The sequence below is a fragment of the Rhinichthys klamathensis genome, unplaced genomic scaffold (genome assembly GCF_029890125.1).
Source record: "Rhinichthys klamathensis goyatoka isolate OS25496 unplaced genomic scaffold, OSU_Roscu_1.1 h1tg000795l_1, whole genome shotgun sequence".
NCBI classification, from domain to species: Eukaryota; Metazoa; Chordata; class Actinopteri; order Cypriniformes; family Leuciscidae; genus Rhinichthys; species Rhinichthys klamathensis.
In genome coordinates this window covers 187,501-210,000 of record NW_026607190.1, presented here as the reverse complement: position 1 = coordinate 210,000, position 22,500 = coordinate 187,501, and the positions used below count along the sequence as shown (strand labels likewise).

The 22,500-nt window shown below is 42.9% G+C and overlaps 1 protein-coding gene across 6 annotated transcripts in view; it reads right to left on the bottom strand.

The window, feature by feature from the left end:
• Nucleotides 1-22,500, bottom strand: part of LOC130077979 (E3 ubiquitin-protein ligase HECW1) — a 140,009-nt gene that overhangs the window by 16,145 nt on the left and 101,364 nt on the right. For all 6 annotated transcript variants that reach the window (XM_056243422.1, XM_056243421.1, XM_056243420.1 and 3 more), the window contains 8 exons: nucleotides 22,012-22,106; nucleotides 19,352-19,473; nucleotides 14,245-14,430; nucleotides 13,675-13,809; nucleotides 7,246-7,330; nucleotides 6,036-6,132; nucleotides 2,462-2,545; nucleotides 1,679-1,785 (listed from right to left, as the gene is read on the bottom strand). In XM_056243422.1, coding sequence (XP_056099397.1) covers nucleotides 1,679-1,785; nucleotides 2,462-2,545; nucleotides 6,036-6,132; nucleotides 7,246-7,330; nucleotides 13,675-13,809; nucleotides 14,245-14,430; nucleotides 19,352-19,473; nucleotides 22,012-22,106 — 911 coding nt within the window. The remainder of the gene's footprint in view (nucleotides 1-1,678; nucleotides 1,786-2,461; nucleotides 2,546-6,035; nucleotides 6,133-7,245; nucleotides 7,331-13,674; nucleotides 13,810-14,244; nucleotides 14,431-19,351; nucleotides 19,474-22,011; nucleotides 22,107-22,500) is intronic.

Genomic DNA, 22,500 nt, shown 5'->3' with positions numbered 1-22,500 from the left:
TTAACCTGTAGAATGGTTGTTTGTTTGTGGCTTTTGGTTTAGATTTCAGCTTTGAGGCCCTCTGTATAGTTTTTAAAGGGGTCATATAATGGTACATGCACTTTTACAAGTTGATTGTACTGAAATGTGTGTTGGCAGTGCCTGTACACAACCATCATATAATGATAAAAATCCATCCAGTGTTTTTGTTTTAATCTCCTTATATGTTTTCCCCTGCCTCAAATTGAGCCGTTCGACCACGTGACCTCACACGCTCGGAAGCCCCTCCCGCGAGTGTTGATTGTGTGGTGTTCTGTTCTTGGGTGTAATAACGAACACAGTCATTTTAATGTTCCTAAATCCGAACCGCTGAAGACGCAGTGGCTGAGTTTTGTTTTCGAAGGGAATATTCCACACGAGCAACGTCAATGCTCTCATGTTTGCGCGCATCATTTCTCACCAGACTGCTTTATAAACGAGGGTCAGTATAAAGCTGGATTTGCTAAGAAGCTGCTCCTGAATAAAGGATCGGTACCAGATATTCGTGTTCCTGCTGAACCTCCAGAAGAACTGAAGTGAGTGTAACGTTTTATTAAACTTTATATTAATATTTATATATTTGCAAATCGCTAGCTGCACGCTTCACGATGAATGCGTCTAAGGTTTACACTCAGGGTACATTACGGCATGTTTTCTATGTACGACGTTCTCAATATAATTCATAATCCCACGTTTATAATGAACAACGCGTTATGGTTATTGTGTTACAAACGTGTACGCACAGAACAGAGAGGAGGAGTCAGCACAGCTCATTATCATTTAAAGGCATATGCACTGAAACGGCGTGCTGAAAACAGAGCTGTTTTTGACCAGGTAAAATAAGTGTTTTCTTACAATACTAATGAGAATTTTTAATTAAAGTATATTACAAACTTTTAATTTAGACCCTAAAGAATCATATTAGCTTGTACAAAAAAGGCATTATATGACCCCTTTAACAGGGTCCTATTCTGCTTTTTTTACATGTTATTCAAGTTATTCTCTATATATCAATATTTCTGAACTCCTGAAACACCTCCACTGTAGTCTTGAGTTTCTCCCGGGAACGAACACATCACAATATTCCTCATTATAATAATTCATACGCAGAATAAAAGGGCGGGGCCTGGTTTAGTTAGTCAGTAGTGTGTTAAACTGGCGGTTATGGAAAGGGGCGGGGCATTTCCCAAACACACTCGAAGCGCTCGACCAATCACAACACACTGCTCCAGCCGACCAATCAGAGCACAGTGTGCTTTTCAGGAGGAGGGGCTTCATAGAGACAGGAAGTAAACAGAGCGTTACTGACAGACTGGGAAGAGAGGAGCCGCAACAATGGAGAATATGAAGAGAATAATCAACATTCAAGCAGGAAAACCTGTTCTAGTAGAGCCTGAAACTACATCAAGGCTTTAAAAAAGGGCTTAATAGGTCCCCTGTATAGTAGACAAAAATAACTTACTATACTCTTCCTCTTACATGAAAATACTGATGCCTTTTCTTGTAAACATAGGCAGTTTTTAGTTGGCTACAAAGCTATAACTATCAGTAGTTTTACCTGTATCACTGTTGCCCTACTAAATGATCTGAAACTAACCCAATTATAAAAGTCATGCAATTAAAGACTAAGTGATTTCCAAACCCTTGGATGTGATCATACCAGGTGAACTCTGAGGCGAGGATCCAGGAGAGCAGCGAGGGGAGAAGCTCAGGCCGGGGTGGAAGGAGTGAGATGGAATAAACGACATGATCTCGTCATCAAAGAGACTGCATGACAGAGAAGAAAAACTTTCAAATGTACACTGGTGGTTTGACATCATTTAGATGTGCATAAGAGTGATTTCTGAAGGATCATGTGACACTGAAGACTGGAGTAATGATGCTGAACATTCAGCTTTGATCACAGGAATAAATTACACTTTACTATATATTCACATAGAAAACTGATGATTCACGTTGGAATTAATATTTCACAATATTACTGTTTTTACAGTTTTTTTCATCAAATAAATGGTGAGCATAAGCATCTTTAAAAAAAAAAGTACAAATATTATTTATTATTCCAAACTTTTGACCACCAGTGTATAGAGAAAATATTTTTGTATACTTAATATATTAAATGTCATATAAATAATATAAATTAAATATCCGAGTGAGTAAAAAAAAAAATGTAGGTAAAAAGAAACCATTGTTTACTTTGTCAGTGGTATCTTAAACTATATCTATAACTCAACAGTGTGTTAACTGTGGAGAGTTGCTCGAGCCGCTTCTTTCCAGTGTTGGTCCATGTGAGTAAGTCATAAGTCAAAGTGCCTTTGTTTGAGGAGTGATCTGAACCAAACACTGAGGATTGTGTTCAAAGACACGTCTTGTGGTTTTGCATTTCAACTAAAACATGACAATCATGCACGATTTCCCCTGTAACACACTGCAGTCCCTGTACCTCAACAGCATGACCAGGTCGGCGTCACACGACAGCTTTTCAACACCTTGAGGACCTTCAGTCCTGATGTAATGGATTTTCTCCCTGAGAGAAAACATGTAGAAGACCAGAAGAAGCATGTAAACATTCACACCATCTCACATTTCCACTCTCACTCTAATGGAATGTAATTGTTCTTAAAGTAACAGTAATGCACAAGTTGAATGGGATTATAGTGTGCATTCAGGAGTGCTATTAAGATAATGATCAGCTTTCTGCATTAGTGATGCTGTAATGCACACGTTACTGTATTTACGAAGTCAAATGCTTATTCACAGTCACAAAACTTTGTTTTATGCATCTTTATGAGACTGTAACTGTATTTCTATATAAGCTTAACACTACATAGTTAGTTGTAACTTGTTATTTTTGTATTATTTATATACAGTTATTGTGGTAATAGTTTACAATAAGGTTCATTAGTTCACATTAGTTACTGTATTAACTAACATGAACTAACCATGAGCAATACATTTGTTACAGTATTTATTAATCTTTGTTAATGTTAGTTAATAAAAATCCAGCTGTTCATTGTGTGTTCATGTTAGTTCACAGTGCATTAACTAATGTTAACAAATACAACCTTAATAACGTATTAGTAAATGTTGAAATTAATATTAACTAAAATGAATAAATGTTGAAGTATTGTTCATTCTTAGTTCATGTTAACTAGGTAGTTGACAAATGAACCTTATTGTAAAGTATTACCGTTATTGTAATTTTATATTTTGTTTTCATTTTAGTTTAAGTTTTAGTAATTTAGTAATATAATGTGTCATTATGGATCTCTGCACTCCCAGAATGCTGAGCCAGAGTGCTTTAATTTTCTTTGGCATAAAACGACTGGGTTCTGTATAGTATGACCTATTTAACTAAAACACGTGCTTGAGTTACTGAGTCCCCATTAGCTCTATAACCCGAGGTCGAGTCCCGGCGCTGACAGAGACGGCCTCACCTGAGTGTGTGTCTCACCTGAGTGTGTGTCTCACCTGAGTGTGTGTCTCACCTGAGTGCTGAGTGTGTGTCTCACCTGAGTGTGCGTCTCACCTGAGTGTGTGTCTCACCTGAGTGTGTGTCTCACCTGTGTGTGTGTCTCACCTGAGTGTGTGTCTCACCCGAGTGTGTGTCTCACCTGAGTGTGTGTCTCACCCGAGTGTGTGTCTCACCTGAGTGTGTGTCTCACCTGAGTGCTGAGTGTGTGTCTCACCTGAGTGTGTGTCTCACCTGAGTGTGTGTCTCACCTGAGTGTGTGTCTCACCTTAGTGTGTGTCTCACCCGAGTGTGTGTCTCACCTGAGTGTGTGTCTCACCTGAGTGTGTGTCTCACCTGAGTGTGTGTCTCACCTGAGTGTGTGTCTCACCTGTGTGTCTCACCTGAGTGTGTGTCTCACCTGTGTCTCACCTGAATGTGTGTCTCACCTGTGTGTCTCACCTGAGTGTGTGTCTCACCTGAGTGTGTGTCTCACCCGAGTGTGTGTCTCACCTGAGTGTGTGTCTCACCTGAGTGTGTGTCTCACCCGAGTGTGTGTCTCACCTGAGTGTGTGTTTTCAGAGACGGCCTCACCTGAGTGTGTGTCTCACCTGAGTGTGTGATTTCAGAGATGGCCTCACCTGAGTGTGTGTCTCACCTGAGTGTGTGTCTCACCTGAGTGTCTCACCTGAGTGTGTGTCTCACCTGAGTGTGTGTTTTCAGAGACGGCCTCACCTGAGTGTGTGTCTCACCTGAGTGTGTGTCTCACCTGTGTGTGTCTCACCCGAGTGTGTGTCTCACCTGAGTGTGTGTCTCACCCGAGTGTGTGTCTCACCTGAGTGTGTGTTTTCAGAGATGGCCTCACCTGAGTGTGTGTCTCACCTGAGTGTGTATCTCACCTGTGTGTGTCTCACCCGAGTGTGTGTCTCACCTGAGTGTGTGTCTCACCCGAGTGTGTGTCTCACCTGAGTGTGTGTCTCACCTGAGTGTGTGTCTCACCTGAGTGTGTGTTTTCAGAGACGGCCTCACCTGAGTGTGTGTCTCACCTGAGTGTGTGATTTCAGAGATGGCCTCACCTGAGTGTGTGTCTCACCTGAGTGTGTGTCTCACCTGAGTGTGTGATTTCAGAGACGGCCTCACCTGAGTGTGTGTCTCACCTGAGTGTGTGTCTCACCTGAGTGTGTGTTTTCAGAGACGGCCTCACCTGAGTGTGTGTCTCACCTGAGTGTGTGTCTCACCTGAGTGTGTGATTTCAGAGATGGCCTCACCTGAGTGTGTGTCTCACCTGAGTGTGTGTCTCACCTGAGTGTGTGTCTCACCTAAGTGTGTGATTTCTGAGACGGCCTCACCTGAGTGTGTGTCTCACCTGAGTGTGTGATTTCAGAGACGTCCTCACCTGAGTGTGTGTCTCACCTGAGTGTGTAATTTCAGAGACGGCCTCACCTGAGTGTGTGTCTCACCTGAGTGTCTCACCTGAGTGTGTGTCTCACCTGAGTGTCTCACCTGAGTGTGTGTCTCACCTGAGTGTGTGATTTCTGAGACGGCCTCACCTGAGTGTGTGTCTCACCTGAGTGTGTGTCTCACCTGAGTGTGTGTTTTCAGAGACGGCCTCACCTGAGTGTGTGTCATACCTGAGTGTGTGATTTCAGAGACGGCCTCACCTGAGTGTGTGTCTCACCTGAGTGTGTGTCTCACCTGAGTGTGTGTCTCACCTGAGTGTGTGATTTCAGAGACGGCCTCACCTGAGTGTGTGTCTCACCTGAGTGTGTGTCTCACCTGAGTGTGTGTTTTCAGAGACGGCCTCACCTGAGTGTGTGTCTCACCTGAGTGTGTGTCTCACCTGAGTGTGTGTTTTCAGAGACGGCCTCACCTGAGTGTGTGTCTCACCTGAGTGTGTCACCTGAGTGTGTGTCTCACCTGAGTGTGTGATTTCTGAGACGGCCTCACCTGAGTGTGTGTCTCACCTGAGTGTGTGTCTCACCTGCGTGTGTGTCTCACCTGAGTGTGTGATTTCAGAGATGGCCTCACCTGAGTGTGTGTCTCACCTGAGTGTGTGTCTCACCTGAGTGTGTGATTTCAGAGACGGCCTCACCTGAGTGTGTGTCTCACCTGAGTGTGTCACCTGAGTGTGTGTCTCACCTGAGTGTGTGATTTCTGAGACGGCCTCACCTGAGTGTGTGTCTCAGCTGAGTGTGTGTCTCACCTGAGTGTGTGATTTCAGAGACGGCCTCACCTGAGTGTGTGTCTCACCTGAGTGTGTCACCTGAGTGTGTGTCTCACCTGAGTGTGTGATTTCTGAGACGGCCTCACCTGAGTGTGTGTCTCACCTGAGTGTGTGATTTCTGAGACGGCCTCACCTGAGTGTGTGTCTCACCTGAGTGTGTGTCTCACCTGAGTGTGTGATTTCAGAGATGGCCTCACCTGAGTGTGTGTCTTACCTGAGTGTGTGATTTCAGAGACGGCCTCACCTGAGTGTGTGTCTTACCTGAGTGTGTGATTTCAGAGACGGCCTCACCTGAGTGTGTGTCTCACCTGAGTGTGTGTCTCACCTGAGTGTGTGTCTCACCTGAGTGTGTGATTCCTGGCGAGACTAGGCTGCCGTTCCTGCAGTGTGTCCAGTATGTTTGGCTGGCGGAGGAAAGCCACAATCTTGTCATTGTAAGCTGAGGATAAAGAAAACAGACAAAAACCTGTGATGAATTACTGAAAGTCATGTAGAATGCATAAAAAATTAATTGTGGAGATTCCAAAAAAGTAGACTACAAACGATAATATGGTCAAATGTTATTACGGTTTATACCATGATCTGTCTGAATACTTGATTCTGATTGGCTGGAAGGCTTGCAGTAAAACCACCGTTCTATATTAATGCACTGTTATCGATGAGGCGCACACACACATACGTCACTCAGAAATCACACACAGAAACATTCAGGAGCACAGAAACTTGCTGTCAACCTGACATTATTAAGGTGCAGTCTGTAAGATTGACAGCTAGTGGTCGAAATGGGTTCTGGAGTCCAAATTCGAAATATCAGGTCTCGTTGTTTCCCGCCTCCTCAGACTCGACGCGAGTCTAGCTCACGCGGGTTGCCAGTTTAAGGACACGCGAAAGCCGAGGAGACTTGCACACTGTAAGTTGATGAGTTGATTTATCTGCGTTTTAATATGCTCTCGTTCATAGAGATTTTTATATGGATATCGAGGCTTTTTAGGTTGTGTGAAATCTGCAATCTCTGACACAGTTTGTTTGCTCGTTTCCAAGGATGCTGTGTTTCCTGACAACTGGCAGCTCGGGTGTCGAAACACTATTGGCTGAACTGGCAGTGGGCGGAGTCACACAGACCAAAACAAAAACACACATTCCAACACCGGGTGTAAAATAATAAGTAAAATAACTGGCTAATAAAAAGTGTTTTTCAGAGAAACGAGTATGTGAACTTATTAATTAAGCATGTTTACTAAATATCTGCAAACATATTATGGTATTCTTATGCTTTAGTAGAGTAAAAAAGTTGCATACAGCATCTTTAATCTTTGTTGATTAAAATAATTAATTCTTTCAAAAAATCTTATTGACCCCTTTTGTCCAAAATGTTATAATAATCACTTATTCAACTCAATGATCCACAATACCGATAATGAATACAAAATACATGTTTCTTTCGGTTGGCCATCTGTGTTTTGACTGATACTTTGGTCACCATCACCAGCGAGTCTTACGGCTTGAGACCAGGTGTGTGTGTGTGTGTGTGTGTGTGTGTGTGTTGACTGACCCAGAGGCACTGAGTCCGGCTGGTTTGGACTGTTTCCAGGTCTGTTCCCCAGAGAAGATCCTCTGCTGCGGGACACGTCTGATGCCTGAGTAACACAACACATGATCAAAATTAAACAGAGCATATGCTTTAATGTTCAAAAAACTATATATTTTTTCCACATAATGTACATTTTCACAGAACCGCTACTCTCAGGGGCGATTTACATGACACTGTTTTAACCGAAAACGTAAAACTTTTTATGCGTTTTGGTCGTTCGTTTACACGACAGCGGTGTTTTGGGCGCCTGAAAACGCAAGTTTTTTAAACCGGTCTCCGTGTAAACAACAAAAATGCGAATCTCTGAAGACAATGACGTCATGCACATGCGTATTACAGTCTATAGTGTTTCATCGCTATCTACTGGCCTGGCAGCAGAATACAGGGTTTTTAGTCGTTTTCGCAGAGACAATGATGTCATCTGTACGTGGAAAACGTCTCCGGTTACTATCGTAACCTCGGTTCCCTGAGAGGCGGGAACGAGACATTACGTCATACTGACGTATATGGGAACTCCTCCCTTCTCCATTTTCACTGAAATCTTATAGGTTAACGCCAGCTGGAGACAGCTGGCCAATTGACGCAAAACATGCAAATGCTGACCGGTCCGCGGGCAGTATAAATAGCATGGGCGCGACAATTACGTCAGAATCAAGACTGAACGCTAGCACAGCTGATCAAACGGCGAGCACGGCGGTTGACGTAATGTCTCATTCCCGCCTCTCAGGGAACCGAGGTTACGATAGTAACCGGAGACGTTCCCTTTCAAGGCGGTCACTTCGACATTACGTCATTCTGACGTATATGGGAACTGTATAGAATCCCGCCGTGAGCGCAGTGAAGATAAGCCCTGAACGGGGTCAAGCTACACTCCCACAGGAACAACAGTTCTAAGCCAGCAGCGCCGCTAGGAGCACTCAAAACTGATAGGCGAAACTAGACCAACGTCTGCTCCGGCTTACCAAGTTGCGCATCCACTGCAATGAGGCGAAGGCTGCACTGGACAGGGCAGCACAACACCATAAGCACTCGAGCACAAGAGCTAACACAGTGTCGACGGCATAGCGGTGACAGCTGCATAACCTTAAGCCACACACAGAGTCAACAGTACGTTGGAACTACTGCGTAATGTGGAAACAGCTATGTAACCTTATAGTCATAACACAGAGTTAGCAGCAATGGTAACTCTGCAATACAGACTACTGCACAGCTGGTGGTAACAGTTTCATGAGTACATTGATAAAACTCACCGAACCCACGACGCTAAGGTGGTGCATCAAACTTGGAACCCTGGCGAATGTTTTCTGAGAAGACAGCCAGCATACCTAAATCCCGTAGGCATTAAGCAACCATTTAAAGCATCGAATTCAGAGAGAAGTCTCTGTATAAAACAGCACGTCCCTAGTACCCATCCACCAAGCACACAAACAGCTGGTAGACTGCTGCCAAGTGATCCACGTACATCAACAAATCCCTTACAGGGCCAACATCACTCTGAGCATCGGCATCATGCGAGGCTGAAACTCAGCAGATAAGGCGGGCAGGGATCAACCTGTGCTCTGAACGGTGTAAGCGACTTCGGAACGTAGCTTGGTATCGGACTGGGAGTGACGCTGCAGTCATCAGGTCCGAGACAATGCGACAACATTCACTAGAATGAGCGTAAGTCTCCAAGTGCTTCGCTGGGGCGAGAGCCGGTGGTAAGGCCATCTTAGGGAGAGCTCCGTCTCAGCACTTGTCAGTGTGAAGTGTCTTGCTCAACTAAGGACCCAGCAACGGACACACAAGAAGGTTCCACAGCTTGGGGCTGGGGTGCCACCTTGTAGAACATAGCCGATGTTCTATAGCCAATGTACAGAAGTGCAAATCAACACATAACTGAATGTACATAAACACAGTGCCAGTGGCCGTAGCGACGACAACTGTGAATATACGCAGTTAGAAAATAGCCCCATAATAGCATAGCACCTCAGTAAGCAAACAAACACAGTCATAACTGTAGCTACAACTGTGAATATATGAGTTTGCACAGAATAACCAGTTGCCCTGATAGGAACGGGGCAAAATAACAGCGTAGCACATGCACGTACAGCATAGGTCGCAGTTAGCTCCGTATTAGGCTGAAGGATACGGGGCAACACCGCTGCATGAACACATCCATTTGTAAATAAATGCAGCGCATGTCGCCGTCTCGACGGAGACTGTGAATATGCACAGTTTGACTGGGATAGCTGGTTGCACTGAAATACAGGGCAACATGGCAGCATAACACAAGTGAGTAAGGAATAGCGCATCCTTGCATGTACATAACACAGCGTAAGTCGCTGTAGCAACAGAAACTGTGTAGAGACAGAAACTAAGATGCATAGTTAGATTAGGATGGCTAGCAGCACTGAAGGAAACAGGGCAGCATTACAGCATAACACATCCGTTTACGTACATACATCCAGAACTGTGAATATGCACGGTTAGATTAGGATAGCTAGTTTTGCACTGAAGGAAACAGGGCAACAAAATAGCAAAAACACGTCCTTGTACGTGCCGTGTAGTCGCCATAGCGACAGAACTGAATATGCAGTTAGATAGGATAGCTGGATGTTGCACTGAAGGATAGAGGGCAACATAACAGCATTACCCATCAGTGTGCACACATCAAACATCTGAGTGTATAATGCGGTGCAAGTCGACGAAGCGACCGAGACTGCATGAATATGCACAGTTCACATAATGGTCAGTTACGTTAGCAACATAACTGCATAACGCTTCAGTGTGGACACAGATGCAGCGCAAGTCGCCGTAGCGACAAACTGTGACTATGCACAGTTAGATAGGATAGCTAGGTGCACTGAAGGATACAGGGCAACGCGATAGCATAGTCACATTAGTGTTTACAAAAACACAGCGTCAGAGGCATCGCGACATCGACTGTGAATACATAGTAAGTCAGAATAGCCGGTTGCACTGATGATACAGGGCAATATTTAGTGGCGTAAACATAGCACATCAGTGCGTAGCGTGTACACAGCGTCAGTTGCACCGCACAACAACTGTGTACGTAATCAGAATAGCCATTTGCACTGAAGGATACAGGGCAATGTACAACGGCATAAATCATAACATACAGTGTGTAGAGTGTACATAGACACGGCGTCAGTTGTATCACACGACAACTGTGAATATGCACTGCGTAGTAATCAGAATAGCCATTTGCACTGAAGGACACAGGGCAATATATAATGGCATAAATCATGACACATAACAGTGAGTTGTATGTACGTAACACAGTGTCAGTTGCATCGCACCACACTGTGAATACGTAGTAATCAGAATAGTTATTTGCACTGAAGGATACAGGGCAAAATACAAAGGCAAAATTCATAACACATAGTGTGTAGTGTGTACATAAACACAGCGTCAGTTGCATCGCACAACAACTGTGAATACGTACTGCATAGTAATCAGAATAGCCATTTGCACTGAAAATTACAGGGCAATATATAATGGCATAAATCCCAACACATAACGCTGTGTAGTGTGTACGTAACACAGCGTCAGTTGCATCGCACAACAACTGTGAATACGTAGTAATCAGAATAGCCATTTGCACTGAAGGATACAGGGCAACAACGGCAAAATTCATAACGCAGTGTACGGTGTGTACGTAACACAGCGTCAGTTGCATCGCAAGACTGTGAATACGAAGTAATCGGAATAGCCATTTGCACTGAAGGATAAGGAACAGGGCAATATATAATGGCATAAATCATACACATAACAGTGCGTAGTGTGTACGTAACACAGCGTCCGTTGCAACGCAACAACTGTGAATACGTAGTAATAGCCAGTTGCACTGAAGGGTACAGGGCAATATCGTGGCATAAGCATAACACACACATATCAGTGTACATAAACACAGCGTCAGTGGCATCGCACAACTGTGAATCAGAATAGCCAGTTGCACTGAAGGATACAGGGCAATTTATAGCGGCATGAATCATGAACACATATCAGTGTGTAGAGTGCACGTAAACACAGCGTCATTTCATCGCACAACAACTGTGAATACGTGGTAATCAGAATAGCCATTTGCACTGAAGAAACAGGGCAGCATATAACGGCGCAAATCTTAGCACATATACCAGTGTGCAGTGTGAACAAACACAGCGTCAGTGGCGTAGCGACAACAACTGTGATTACGTGGTTAAATCAGAATGGCCAGTTGCACTGAGGGATACAGGGCAATATATAAGGGCATAACAGTTAAATCATAGCACATATCAGTGTGCAGTGTGTACATAAACACAGCGTCAGTGGCGTAGCGACAACAACTGTGATTACGTGGTTAATAGAATAGCCAGTTGCACTGAGGGATACAGGGCAATATATAAGGATATAACAGCTAAACCATAGCACATATCAGTGTGCAGTGTGTACATAAACACAGCGTCAGTGGCATAGCGACAACAACTGTGGATACGTGGTTAAATCAGAATGGCCAGTTGCACTGAAGGATACAGGGCAGCCTGACGACATAAGCTGTAAGCTGTGCACCTCCATTACCAGAGCGGGGCGTCCTGACGCGGCGCTCTCCGTGGCCTGTGTCGCCACATTCCCGGTCCCGCCCTCTGCCAGCGGTGAAGATCCGGTTCGTTCGGGTTCGAACCGTTTTGGCGGCTGTAGCCGAATTAGGCGGGACGAGGTGCCGACGAAGAGAGACATCGAGGAAGGCTGGACGTATAGAGATCAAAAGTTTCGGTTTAATGTCTGGCCGCGGCGAGACTAAATTTTATCTGCTGTGAGAGCTGGGATCGAACACGGGTCTCCCGTGCGACGGCTTTGGGGTTCGCCACTGAGCCACAGGGGGAAACAACCACTTTCGCGCCTTTAGACACAGAGCCATCGCCTTGCCTCGTCTCTCTGGATGTGTCTTCGCATGACTTACCATAGGACGTCGTGAAGACGGAATCTTTCTTGAAGTAGCCTGGCTGTTAGATACCGGGCTAAGTAAAATAATAAAAGTATCCTTTCCGACGAAGCCTATCGCGTCGAGTCCGTCTAGCGAGCCCGCGAAAAGGACCGGAGAGGCGACGGGCAGGTTAAAATGTATCTGCTGCGAGAGCCGGGATCGAACACGGGTCTCTCGCGCGAAGGCTTCAGGTTCCGCCACTGGGCCACAGGGGAGAACGACTGTCAACTCTTCTTTGGGCGTGAGAGGGCCCACCAGCAGCCGCTGGCGGCAGTGGGCCTCATCCCTGCTGATGCCCGGAGTTTATGAGGGCGCGCACTGGTAGACCAGCACGTATGCCAGTCGTCCGTGAGTGCGGCCTCGGTAGATCCTTGTTTGGGTAGAGCGAGTCAATACCGCACATATCTGGCATGTAGCAGCCATCGGATGCGGGGAGGAAACATGGTGAGTAACCTCTATTGCAACTTCCACGATGACTTCAGATAAGACTTCTAGCGTGAAGAAAGAGATTCTGACGTAATTGTCGCACCCATGCTATTTATACTGCCCGCGGACCGGTCAGCATTTGCATGTTTTGCGTCAATTGGCCAGCTGTCTCCACCTGGCGTTAACCTATAAGATTTCAGTGAAAATGGAGAAGGGAGGAGTTCCCATATACGTCAGTATGACGTAATGTCGAAGTGACCGCCTTGAAAGGGAACTCAAAGGAAAAACTTCTCCGCTTTAAGCAGATCGTTGTTGTGTAAACGTAGCCTCAGTCTGTCTGAAATGCTCTGTTTGTTCTGGTTTTCTACAAAGCCCCGCCTTCCGAAAAGCCTAGAGTGCTCTGATTGGCCAGCTGTCCCAGTGTGTTGTGATTGGCCAAACATCTCAATTGTGTGCTCAATTGAAGTTTCAGCTTCCAAGGCTTCTAAAGCATCCAGAACGGCTTTGCTTTCGAACTGAAACACACAAACAACACTTTAGCCTAGTTTTCTTTCTTTGCGTTGTTGCTAATATAGACAGGTCTGGATCAGCGTTCTCTGTTAGATAAAATAAATCCCATTTGTGGGAGAATATGAGCTTTATAACTTTGCAGAACTTTGCAGGCTTCTTTAAATAAATCTGAAAACATGAAATTTATTTCCACATGATTTTTATGTGTGTGTGTGTGTGTGTGTGTGCTGTACCTGTCCGGCACTATAGCTGCGCAGTCTCTGTAAGTGTTGTTGGTGTGTGTGTGTGTGTGTGTGTGTGTGCTGTACCTCTCCGGCACTATAGCTGCGCAGTCTCTATAAGTGTTGTCTGTGTGTGTGTGTGTGTGTGCTGTGTGTGTGTGTGTGTGTGTGTGCTGTACCTCTCCGGCACTATAGCTGCGCAGTCTCTGTAAGTGTTGTCTGTGTGTGTGTGTGCTGTGTGTGTGTGTGTGTGTGTGTGTGCTGTACCTCTCCGGCACTATAGCTGCGCAGTCTCTGTAAGTGTTGTCTGTGTGTGAGGTGGTTGGGCAGTCGTCCGTTCTGAAGGGGAATCCTGGGGTCAATGAAGGTCGTTGCCCGACTGTTGTGGTCCACGAAGAATGACTACCACAGCAAAACACACACACACACACACACAAACAGGTTTGTTTTGCTATACTTGATAGGACATTCCATAGACGTAATGGTTTTTATACTGTACAAACTGTATATTCAGTCCCCTTACACTAACCCTAACCCTAACCCTAACCCTAACCCTAAACCTACCCCACACACACACACACACACACACACACACACACACACACACACACACACTAACCCGGCCCCTAAACCTACCCATCACACGCACACACACACACTGACCCGGCCCCTAAACCTACCCCTCACACACACACACACACACACACTAACCCGGCCCCTAAACCTGCCCATTACACACACACGCACACACACTCACCCGGCCCCTAAACCTACCCATCACACACACACACACGCACACGCACACACACACACACACACACACACACACGCGCTCACCTTGCCCTGCGGGTCAGTCTTGATCTCCCAGCCTCTCGGGAGCTCCAGCTGAGTATCAGAGAATTTGTTGAGGAAAGTGACGAGGTCCCGGTTGTGTTGATATCGCTCAAAGTTGCGCGCGTCTCGCCGTATTTTCAGGATCATGTGCTTCAGGCAGGTGCTGTTAGTAAACATCCTATAAGCACCCTGAGCGGGGAAACACAAACACAACAGTTTGTAAAATATTTAAGCACGAATGTGAGTTTGCAGGGGTTTAATCTCACTACATGATTGGAGAAGTCCTGCATATGTCACCAGAGTGAAGTCTGTTGTTTTTACTGGAAGATCCAGTTATGGCATTTTGATTAAACATTTCCATGTCAAAAAAGAGAGAAACATATGCACGGATGAACCGTTCACAATAATATCTACAACATGCAATTAGAAAATAAACGGGGTGAATATTCATTTCATGTTGACTTTAATAATGTCAAAGTGTCTGGCTGGAGTTCCCTGGGTGTCCACTAGAGGTCTCTTCCCCATACCGTCACCACGATCAGGAACTGCATTTCCCATAATCCTTTGTCGGAACTCATCTCTGATCATTGCACACAGCTGTTCCCACGCACATGGTTTATACCCTGTCTGTTTCTGTGATTGTTGTGGATTCTTTGTTTAATGTCATTTTGCACTTCTCTGTTCCACTCCTGGTTGTTTCTTGTTTTTGGACTGTCTTGTATGGATTTTGACCTTTTGCCTGGCTGGATTGTGAGTACGGATTACCCCATTAAACTGCACTTGGACCTTACCCTTTATGTGTGCATCCCGTGACAAATAAATGCTATTTTTGGAATGAGTATCAGGGCTTGACCATAAGGACTGCCAGATCGGGCCAGTGCTGCATCGCCATGAAAGTTTATCACTAGCACATGCTTTTTAAATCTTGCCAATTTCAATATTCAAGTGCAAGACGACGCGAAAGAGAACTTACTTCAGTACTGAAATCACAAAATTACATATAAACAACTATTATATGTAGTCTGTTATGTCTTGTTATATCAAGTCTGTTATGTCTTAAAGGGATAGTTCACCCAAAAATTAAAATTAGCCCATGATTTACTCACCCTGAAGTCATCCTAGGTTTATATGACATTCTTCTTTCAGAGTTATATTATAAAATGTCCTGGCTCTTCCAAGCTTTATAATGGGAGTGAATGGGCACCATTTTTTAAGTCCATAAAACTAAAAGTGCATCTATCCGAGATTAAAGTGCTCCTCACGGCTCTGCGGGGGTTAATAAAGGCCTTCTGAAGTGAAGCGATGCGTTCGTGTAAGAAAAATATCCATATTTAAAACTTTATCGAATAAAATAACTAGCTTCCGGCAGACGGCCGTACGCATCGAGAGAAACACTTGACGCATTAGTGTTGAGCCCTGCATATTCAGTTACGGTGGATATTCCAAATATTTCATGTCAAAGGTCATGTTTGGGTTTCAAGAACTAGAATATCGACTCAGTCTGCATGTGACAATCATATTAATGCATATTCTTGTGAGTGTAAATCAATCACCTGGTCTGATAGAATAATGTGTTGTTATCAAACCAAACACACACTGAGACTTCAGTATAATCATGAATATTCAATCAATGCCTCGTATTTATGAGGTCTTTGTACGTGACCTGCGTGACATAACTGCAAACAGAATAAAGGCATCTCTGAGAGCACGACACAAACACACACAGATTTGCACCATAAACGCACAGATCCACTTCTATCTCAGCACACTTTATCTTCGCCTTGTTAATGTCTGTTATCTGTCTCCTTTGCAGCAGGAGAGCTTATGTGATCAATAAAGAGGGAATCTGCAAATAGTTCAGTCAATATCAGCCTTCAACTAAAGTGCAATCTAGTCGTGGACAGAGTGAGTTCACGAGCGCTCGACGGATCCCGGAAACATCCTCACAGTGTCTGGATACTGAAGCAAATTAAGCCACGAGTCAAACACGTCAGGAGGACTCAACACACTGGATACAAACGGTTACAGTGAACAGGCGAAGTTATGAACAAACGTTCTTCCAGAACGTTAGTAACACGTTCATTCAAAGTGCTGTGCCCGGTTGCATAAAGCACCTTAAGTGTAATTTTCCCTTAAGTTCGCCCTTATGGTTCCCTAAAGGTTCCCTAGGGTGTTGCAGAAAAAAAACCTTAAGTGTGACTTAAGGGTTTCTTTAAGTGAAACGTCATAAACACTTAGAATTTCCCTTAAATGCTGTTTTTTCACTTAAGTAATCCCTTAAAAAGCATTAAGTGTTGCATAAAACCCCTTAACGGTCATTTCCGTAAGTATAATTTAAGGTTTGGAAATCGTAACCTTAAGAGTAACGCGGACAAAAATAAGACGACATGGCTGAATTTACGGAACCAGCTGAAGATCATTATGTGCCAAGAAGAATTTTTAGGGATAGGGAGAACCCTTTGGACCATCTTAGCGATGAAAAATTGTTGCTTGAATACCGGTTTGATCGATGCGCAATATTTGACATCGCTAACAAACTAGACGGCGACCTTAACCATGTCACACATCGCAACCACTCTTTTCCTGTGGTGTTACAACTGCTTATAGCACTGCGTTATTTTGCAACTGGGAGTTTTCAGACGATAGTGGGAGATGTTTTCCACGTGCATAAATCGTCTGTCAGAACAGTGGTTCACCGGGGCTCTTTCCCATCATTTAAACGCAACGGTCAAGTTTCCATCCCGTAGTTTGCTTTTCAAAATTGTTTTTATTTGACCATATTCGTCAAGAAGAATACATTTCTCCTCCTCTGTCCAATTAGGCTTTCTTTTTTTGTTTTCTTTATCCATTCCGATATCCTAGCCTACTTTATTTGATGAAACCGCGAAATTGCTAGTGTTAGTGTTAGTGTTTTGCGTATCTATGGCAACAACAGACTTTTATAACGTGAATCCAGGATCGCTGTTGTGAAACACTCAAAAGTTTCCCTTACCTAAGAGAACTGTTTAAGAGATTATATGCAACACCCTTAAGTTATTAGGTAAGGGAAAATCGCCCCTTAAAGGGATAGTTCACTTTGAAATTAGTTTTTGATATGTTTTAGCTTACCTCAAGGGCATCCAAGATGTAGGTGTCTTTGTTTCCGCAGTAATTTCAATTTTGATATTTTTAGGTCAAACCGTTCTTGTCTGTCAGTCATTTAATGCAGGTCTATGGTCACCACCTCAAAGAGCAGCACAGAGAAGTCCAAATTAAACATGATTTAATGACTCGTAAATGTAAGTACACATTGATGGCCTAAGACACGAAACGAACGGTTTGTGTGAGAAAACCAACAGTATTTATATCGTTTTTTCCTCTTGTAACTACAGCCACGTCCAAGTGATCTGAGGGCGCCGGCGCTTCGGTCTGCGCGTTACAAGAGGTAAAAACGATATAAATACTGTTCGGTTTCTCACACAAACCGCTCGTTTCGTGTCTTAGGCCATCAATGTGTACTTACATTTACGAGTCATTAAATCATGTTTAATTTGGACTTCTCTGTGCTGCTCTTTGAGGTGGTGACCATAGACCTGCATTATATGACTGACAGACAAGAACGGTTTGACCTAAAATTATCAAAATCAAAACTTCTGCGGAAACAAACACGCCTACATCTTGGATACCCTTGAGGTAAGCTAAAACATATCAAAAATTAATTTAAAAGTGAACTATCCCTTTAAGTATCATACTTAAGAGAAAAAATTAAGGTACTTTATGCAACCGGGCACTGGCCTTTAATAACATCTTCAAAACATAAGCACAAAAATTGTATTTATACATCATACATGGAACGCTTTTCTGAAACATTTTAGGTGGGAGTCAGAAATTTTCGCACGTTAAAAAATAAATACGACCTCACGTTGTCAATCATGTCAATCAAATTTTTCTGCATTTTTCGCATCCAGGCAAGCGTTTTGAGAGGTGTTTTGACAATTCAGAGCCACCGAATGACGAATACGAAAACATCCATAAGAAATTTCGGACTCAGTGTGTGAGGGCCGTAAGACTAATGTTTTTTAAATGTTACTTTTTTCAGAAAGTAACTTTCCATTATTCTTGGAAATGGAGAAAACACACAAAGGGCCCTATTTCAACGATCTACGCGCATGGTCTAAAGCGCACGGCACAAGTTCACTTGTTTAACAACGGGACAAATGGTCGGCGCTCCCGGCGCATGGTCTAAAAGGGTTTCCCTATTCTGTTAATGAGTAATGGGTGTGTTTTGTCTCTCTTAATGAGTAATGGGTGTGTTTTGTCTCTCTTAATGAGTAATGGGTGTGTTTTGTCTCTCTTAATGAGTAATGGGTGTGTTTTGTCTCTATTCTCTTAATGAGTAATGGGTGTGTTTTGTCTCTCTTAATGAGTAATGGGTGTGTTTTGTCTCTATTCTCTTAATGAGTAATGGGTGTGTTTTGGGATTTACGTGCGTTAAACCATCAGAGTCTCATCTCCCATTCCCTTTAAATGCCAGTTGCGCTGGCGCCGTGGCGGATTCGCTGTTTACACGGTGGAATCTGATAGTGGAAAGACCGAACGTAGATCTTTTTACAGATCTGCTCGTGAGGCAAAAGTGCGCAAGCAGACCATCTACGTACACAATAATAATCTTCTACATTGTAATACTTTTATTTGAAATATTTGGCATGCTTTTGTGCTGCTGTGTGTGTAATAAGCAGAGTGTGTGTGTACTAAGCAGAGTGTGTGTGTAATAAGCAGACTGTTACGCGTGTTGTGGACCCGCCTATAGGCGCACATTACCAACGCGCTCTTTAAATAACAAAAAAATATTGCGCCATTGACTTTAGACCAGGGTTCAGTTGGTCAACGGCTCAGTGTATTTCAGTTCCTCAAAATAGCAACAACGCGCCTGAACACACACTCGTTCTGGGCACAGATGAGCGCAAATGCATTTGCTATTTAAACAATGTGACGCAGACCTAAAAATGATAATTGCGTCAGGCTGAAACTAGCGTACACACTAGCGTCGCGCTTGGCGCTGCATTGCAGGGCCCGAAGACACAAGAATACACATGAAAACATGGATCTGAACCTTCTCTTTGTGACTTACGTAGTTTGCATGGAGGACCGTGAAGAATTCTGGGTGTGTGACGAACTTGACGGTGGGACACTGGAGCAGAAGCGTGACGTTCTGAGTGTTCACAGGAGACGAACAACCTTCTCTTCTCGGATCTAAACACATCACAGGAACACATACAGTATTTCACGGTGTCTCAACACCGTGTCAGTCCATGTGTCTGAACTGAGAATCATTTATCACTGCTTTGGCACAGAATACATTCAGTGATGACATCTTTCATATCACATCAATTCTTTTCTCACTCAAACACAAACAATATAAAAATGCTGTATACCTACAGGCCAATTTGCATGTTTACATGCTTTTTTTAAATCTTAAGTTCAAAACCTAACATTATACAAAACTGAATAAGACAGTAATTTGCACACAAAGTAAACACCCACACAAACACACACCCACACACTCTGCGCACCAGGGGCCTGTTTCAGAAAGGAGGTTAAGTGAAAACTCTGAGTATGTTAACCCTGAAATGAGGGAAACTCTGGGTTTTCTGTTTCAGAATGGGAGGTATATCAAACCCGAGAAAGCAGAGTAAGTCAAGCCCGTTTCTGAAAGAGAGGTAACTTACTCTGTGAACCTAACCTGGGGTGTGTTTCCCGAAAGGATCGTTAGCCAACTATGGTCGCAAGTTCCGTCGTTACCAATAGAGTTCAATGGGATTTGCGACCAACTTGCGACCATAGTTGGCTAACGATGCTTTCGGGAAACGCACCCCTGGTCGGGAGCAGGTTTTCTTCGGTAAACCCAGAGTTTATTTCGGGCTCCTCCACCTTTTTTAAAGAGGAAGCAGTGTTTAAACACCAACAATAATACTACAATTTATTTAAACATTATTTAAGGAATATATATATATTGTTTGTCTATGGTTTAATTGACTAAATCTGTTTTGCAGCACTTTGCCAAAAAATAAAAGGATTAAAACGTTTGCTAAACTTTTATTTGATTACCACTGTTTTTGATAATATATTTGTATTTCAAATTTCATAGAACTCAATTATTTTTAAACATTTTAATAAGTTATTAATGATACAAAATAAGTTGTTAATCTAATTCATGATCAATTATTGACTGACCGTAATTTAATAATGCAGTTTATATATTTAATAATTGTTTAATACCATAAACCGTGATAATTTTTGAGACGGTTATCATACTGTGAAACTCTCATACATTACAACCCTACATAGGAGAGTCGTTGAATAGAAGTACTTTTACTTGAGTAGATTTTTAGACCGGCTTCTTTTACTTGTACTTAAGTAAAAATTGTATCAAAGTAATAGTATTTTTACTTGAGTAAAATATTTTATTACTCTTTCCACCTCCGGTAGTTCTAAACAAATTCTACAGAATTAAACTGTGGCATTACACACTGAAGTGTGTCCCTACTATTTATGAAGTTTAGGCCTATTTGTCATAATTTCTGGTGTATTGAGTGTGGGCTACTTACAACTGCCCGGGGTTCTGTTGGGACAGGAGGCTCCAAAAGACAGATATTACCATCAGAATCTGTTGGGACCAACGAAAAACCCAACCCAAAGTAAAATAAATGGAAATATCAAAAATACCCTATATAAAAAAAATAACACATATGTAGACCTCTTACATTTTATGAAGGCTTGGATCTTCGGGAGTGACTGGCTCTAATGAAGGAATTCCCTCAGCCAGAAATGCTGCTGCACTGCTATATGCTGGATGCTATTTAGTTATTTAATATGTCAGATGTTGGTAAAGTCAGGTAGCCTACACCCATGATATGCTCAAGCCTTACCTGATTGAATTATGTTTATATATTTTATTTTCAGCTGCTGCCACGTTCTTTTAATGCCTGCAGGATTGCACCTACAGCCTACATGAACATTACAATTAGGTTGAATAACATAGGCTACTGTTCTTCCAGTTTCACCTCTGATATTATAACAGTTTGGTAAGTTACTCTAAAATAGTTATTAATTACTACAAATTATATCTTCAACAGTGTAATTAGATTAATGTAATAATTACTATCTTTAGAAAGTATTGGTCTACTTATTACTAATTACTAAATCCCATATCAACCTCAACCACTTGAACAATACAAGGAGAGACAAGAAACTGCACTTTTAATGCTTTCAAATTAACAATATTGCATGAATTATTCTTGAATTGACCAAAGTGTGTAGAGGGAGAAGGTTACATTAAAAATATACCTTGTATTTTAAAAATGTATTTTAAATCCACTGTTGTTTTATACTGAATTGTTCTATAGTCTCTACAGTATTTAATGTAATTACATCAGATTTTATTTTAAATTACAGAATTAAGAGTAATCCCTTTAATTAAATTACAATATTTAGATTACTTGGTAATTAATTACACCCAACACTGTATAACAGTGATTCCTCTTTTTGTCTGGCGCTGTTGGCATGGTGACTCGTAATATCTGCGCTCCATTGATAATGGCTTTTTATAGTTGTGGTGCACGCGCTTAACTCCGAGTCAGTCAACTTAGAGTTGATTGAACCAACTCATTTCAGCTGTTCTGTAACGAAAACTCCCATCTCAGGGTAAGTCAACTCAGAGTTCAAGTTTTAACTCAGAGTTGTTTGAACCTCCTTATTGAAACGGGCCCCAGGCCCAGTGTGTAAGCGGACCTGCGGTGTGTGTGGTGGCGTCCCTCTCGGCGTCTCCAGCGGTGTTCCTCTGCGGCTCGTCTTCGCTGGCCATCGTCCGCTGGATGTTCTGGTACCTGGAGACAGAACAACACCGGCTGATACCAGCATCGCTCCTGAGGAGAACGCTACACACACGCATCAGTGTGTCTGCTGTGACAGTGAGAGTCTCTGTTGCTCTGGATACTCACATACTCTGCAGTTTATGATGCTTTTTTACTTTTTATAATTGCAATTTACTTGTTTATTATTATCTTGACAAAATATAAATCAAAAACAAAATGGAAGGAGAACATTTTTTCTTTTTACATATCGATGACAATAACAATCATAGCTTATTTTATATGAATCTTCAAGTTTATATAAAATATGCATAAAAGTTACTGACATGGTATTTCAAAATCAACAACAATGTTTAAAAGTTTGGGGTCGGTAAATGTTTTAAAATAAGTATTTCTGAAAGAAATCTCT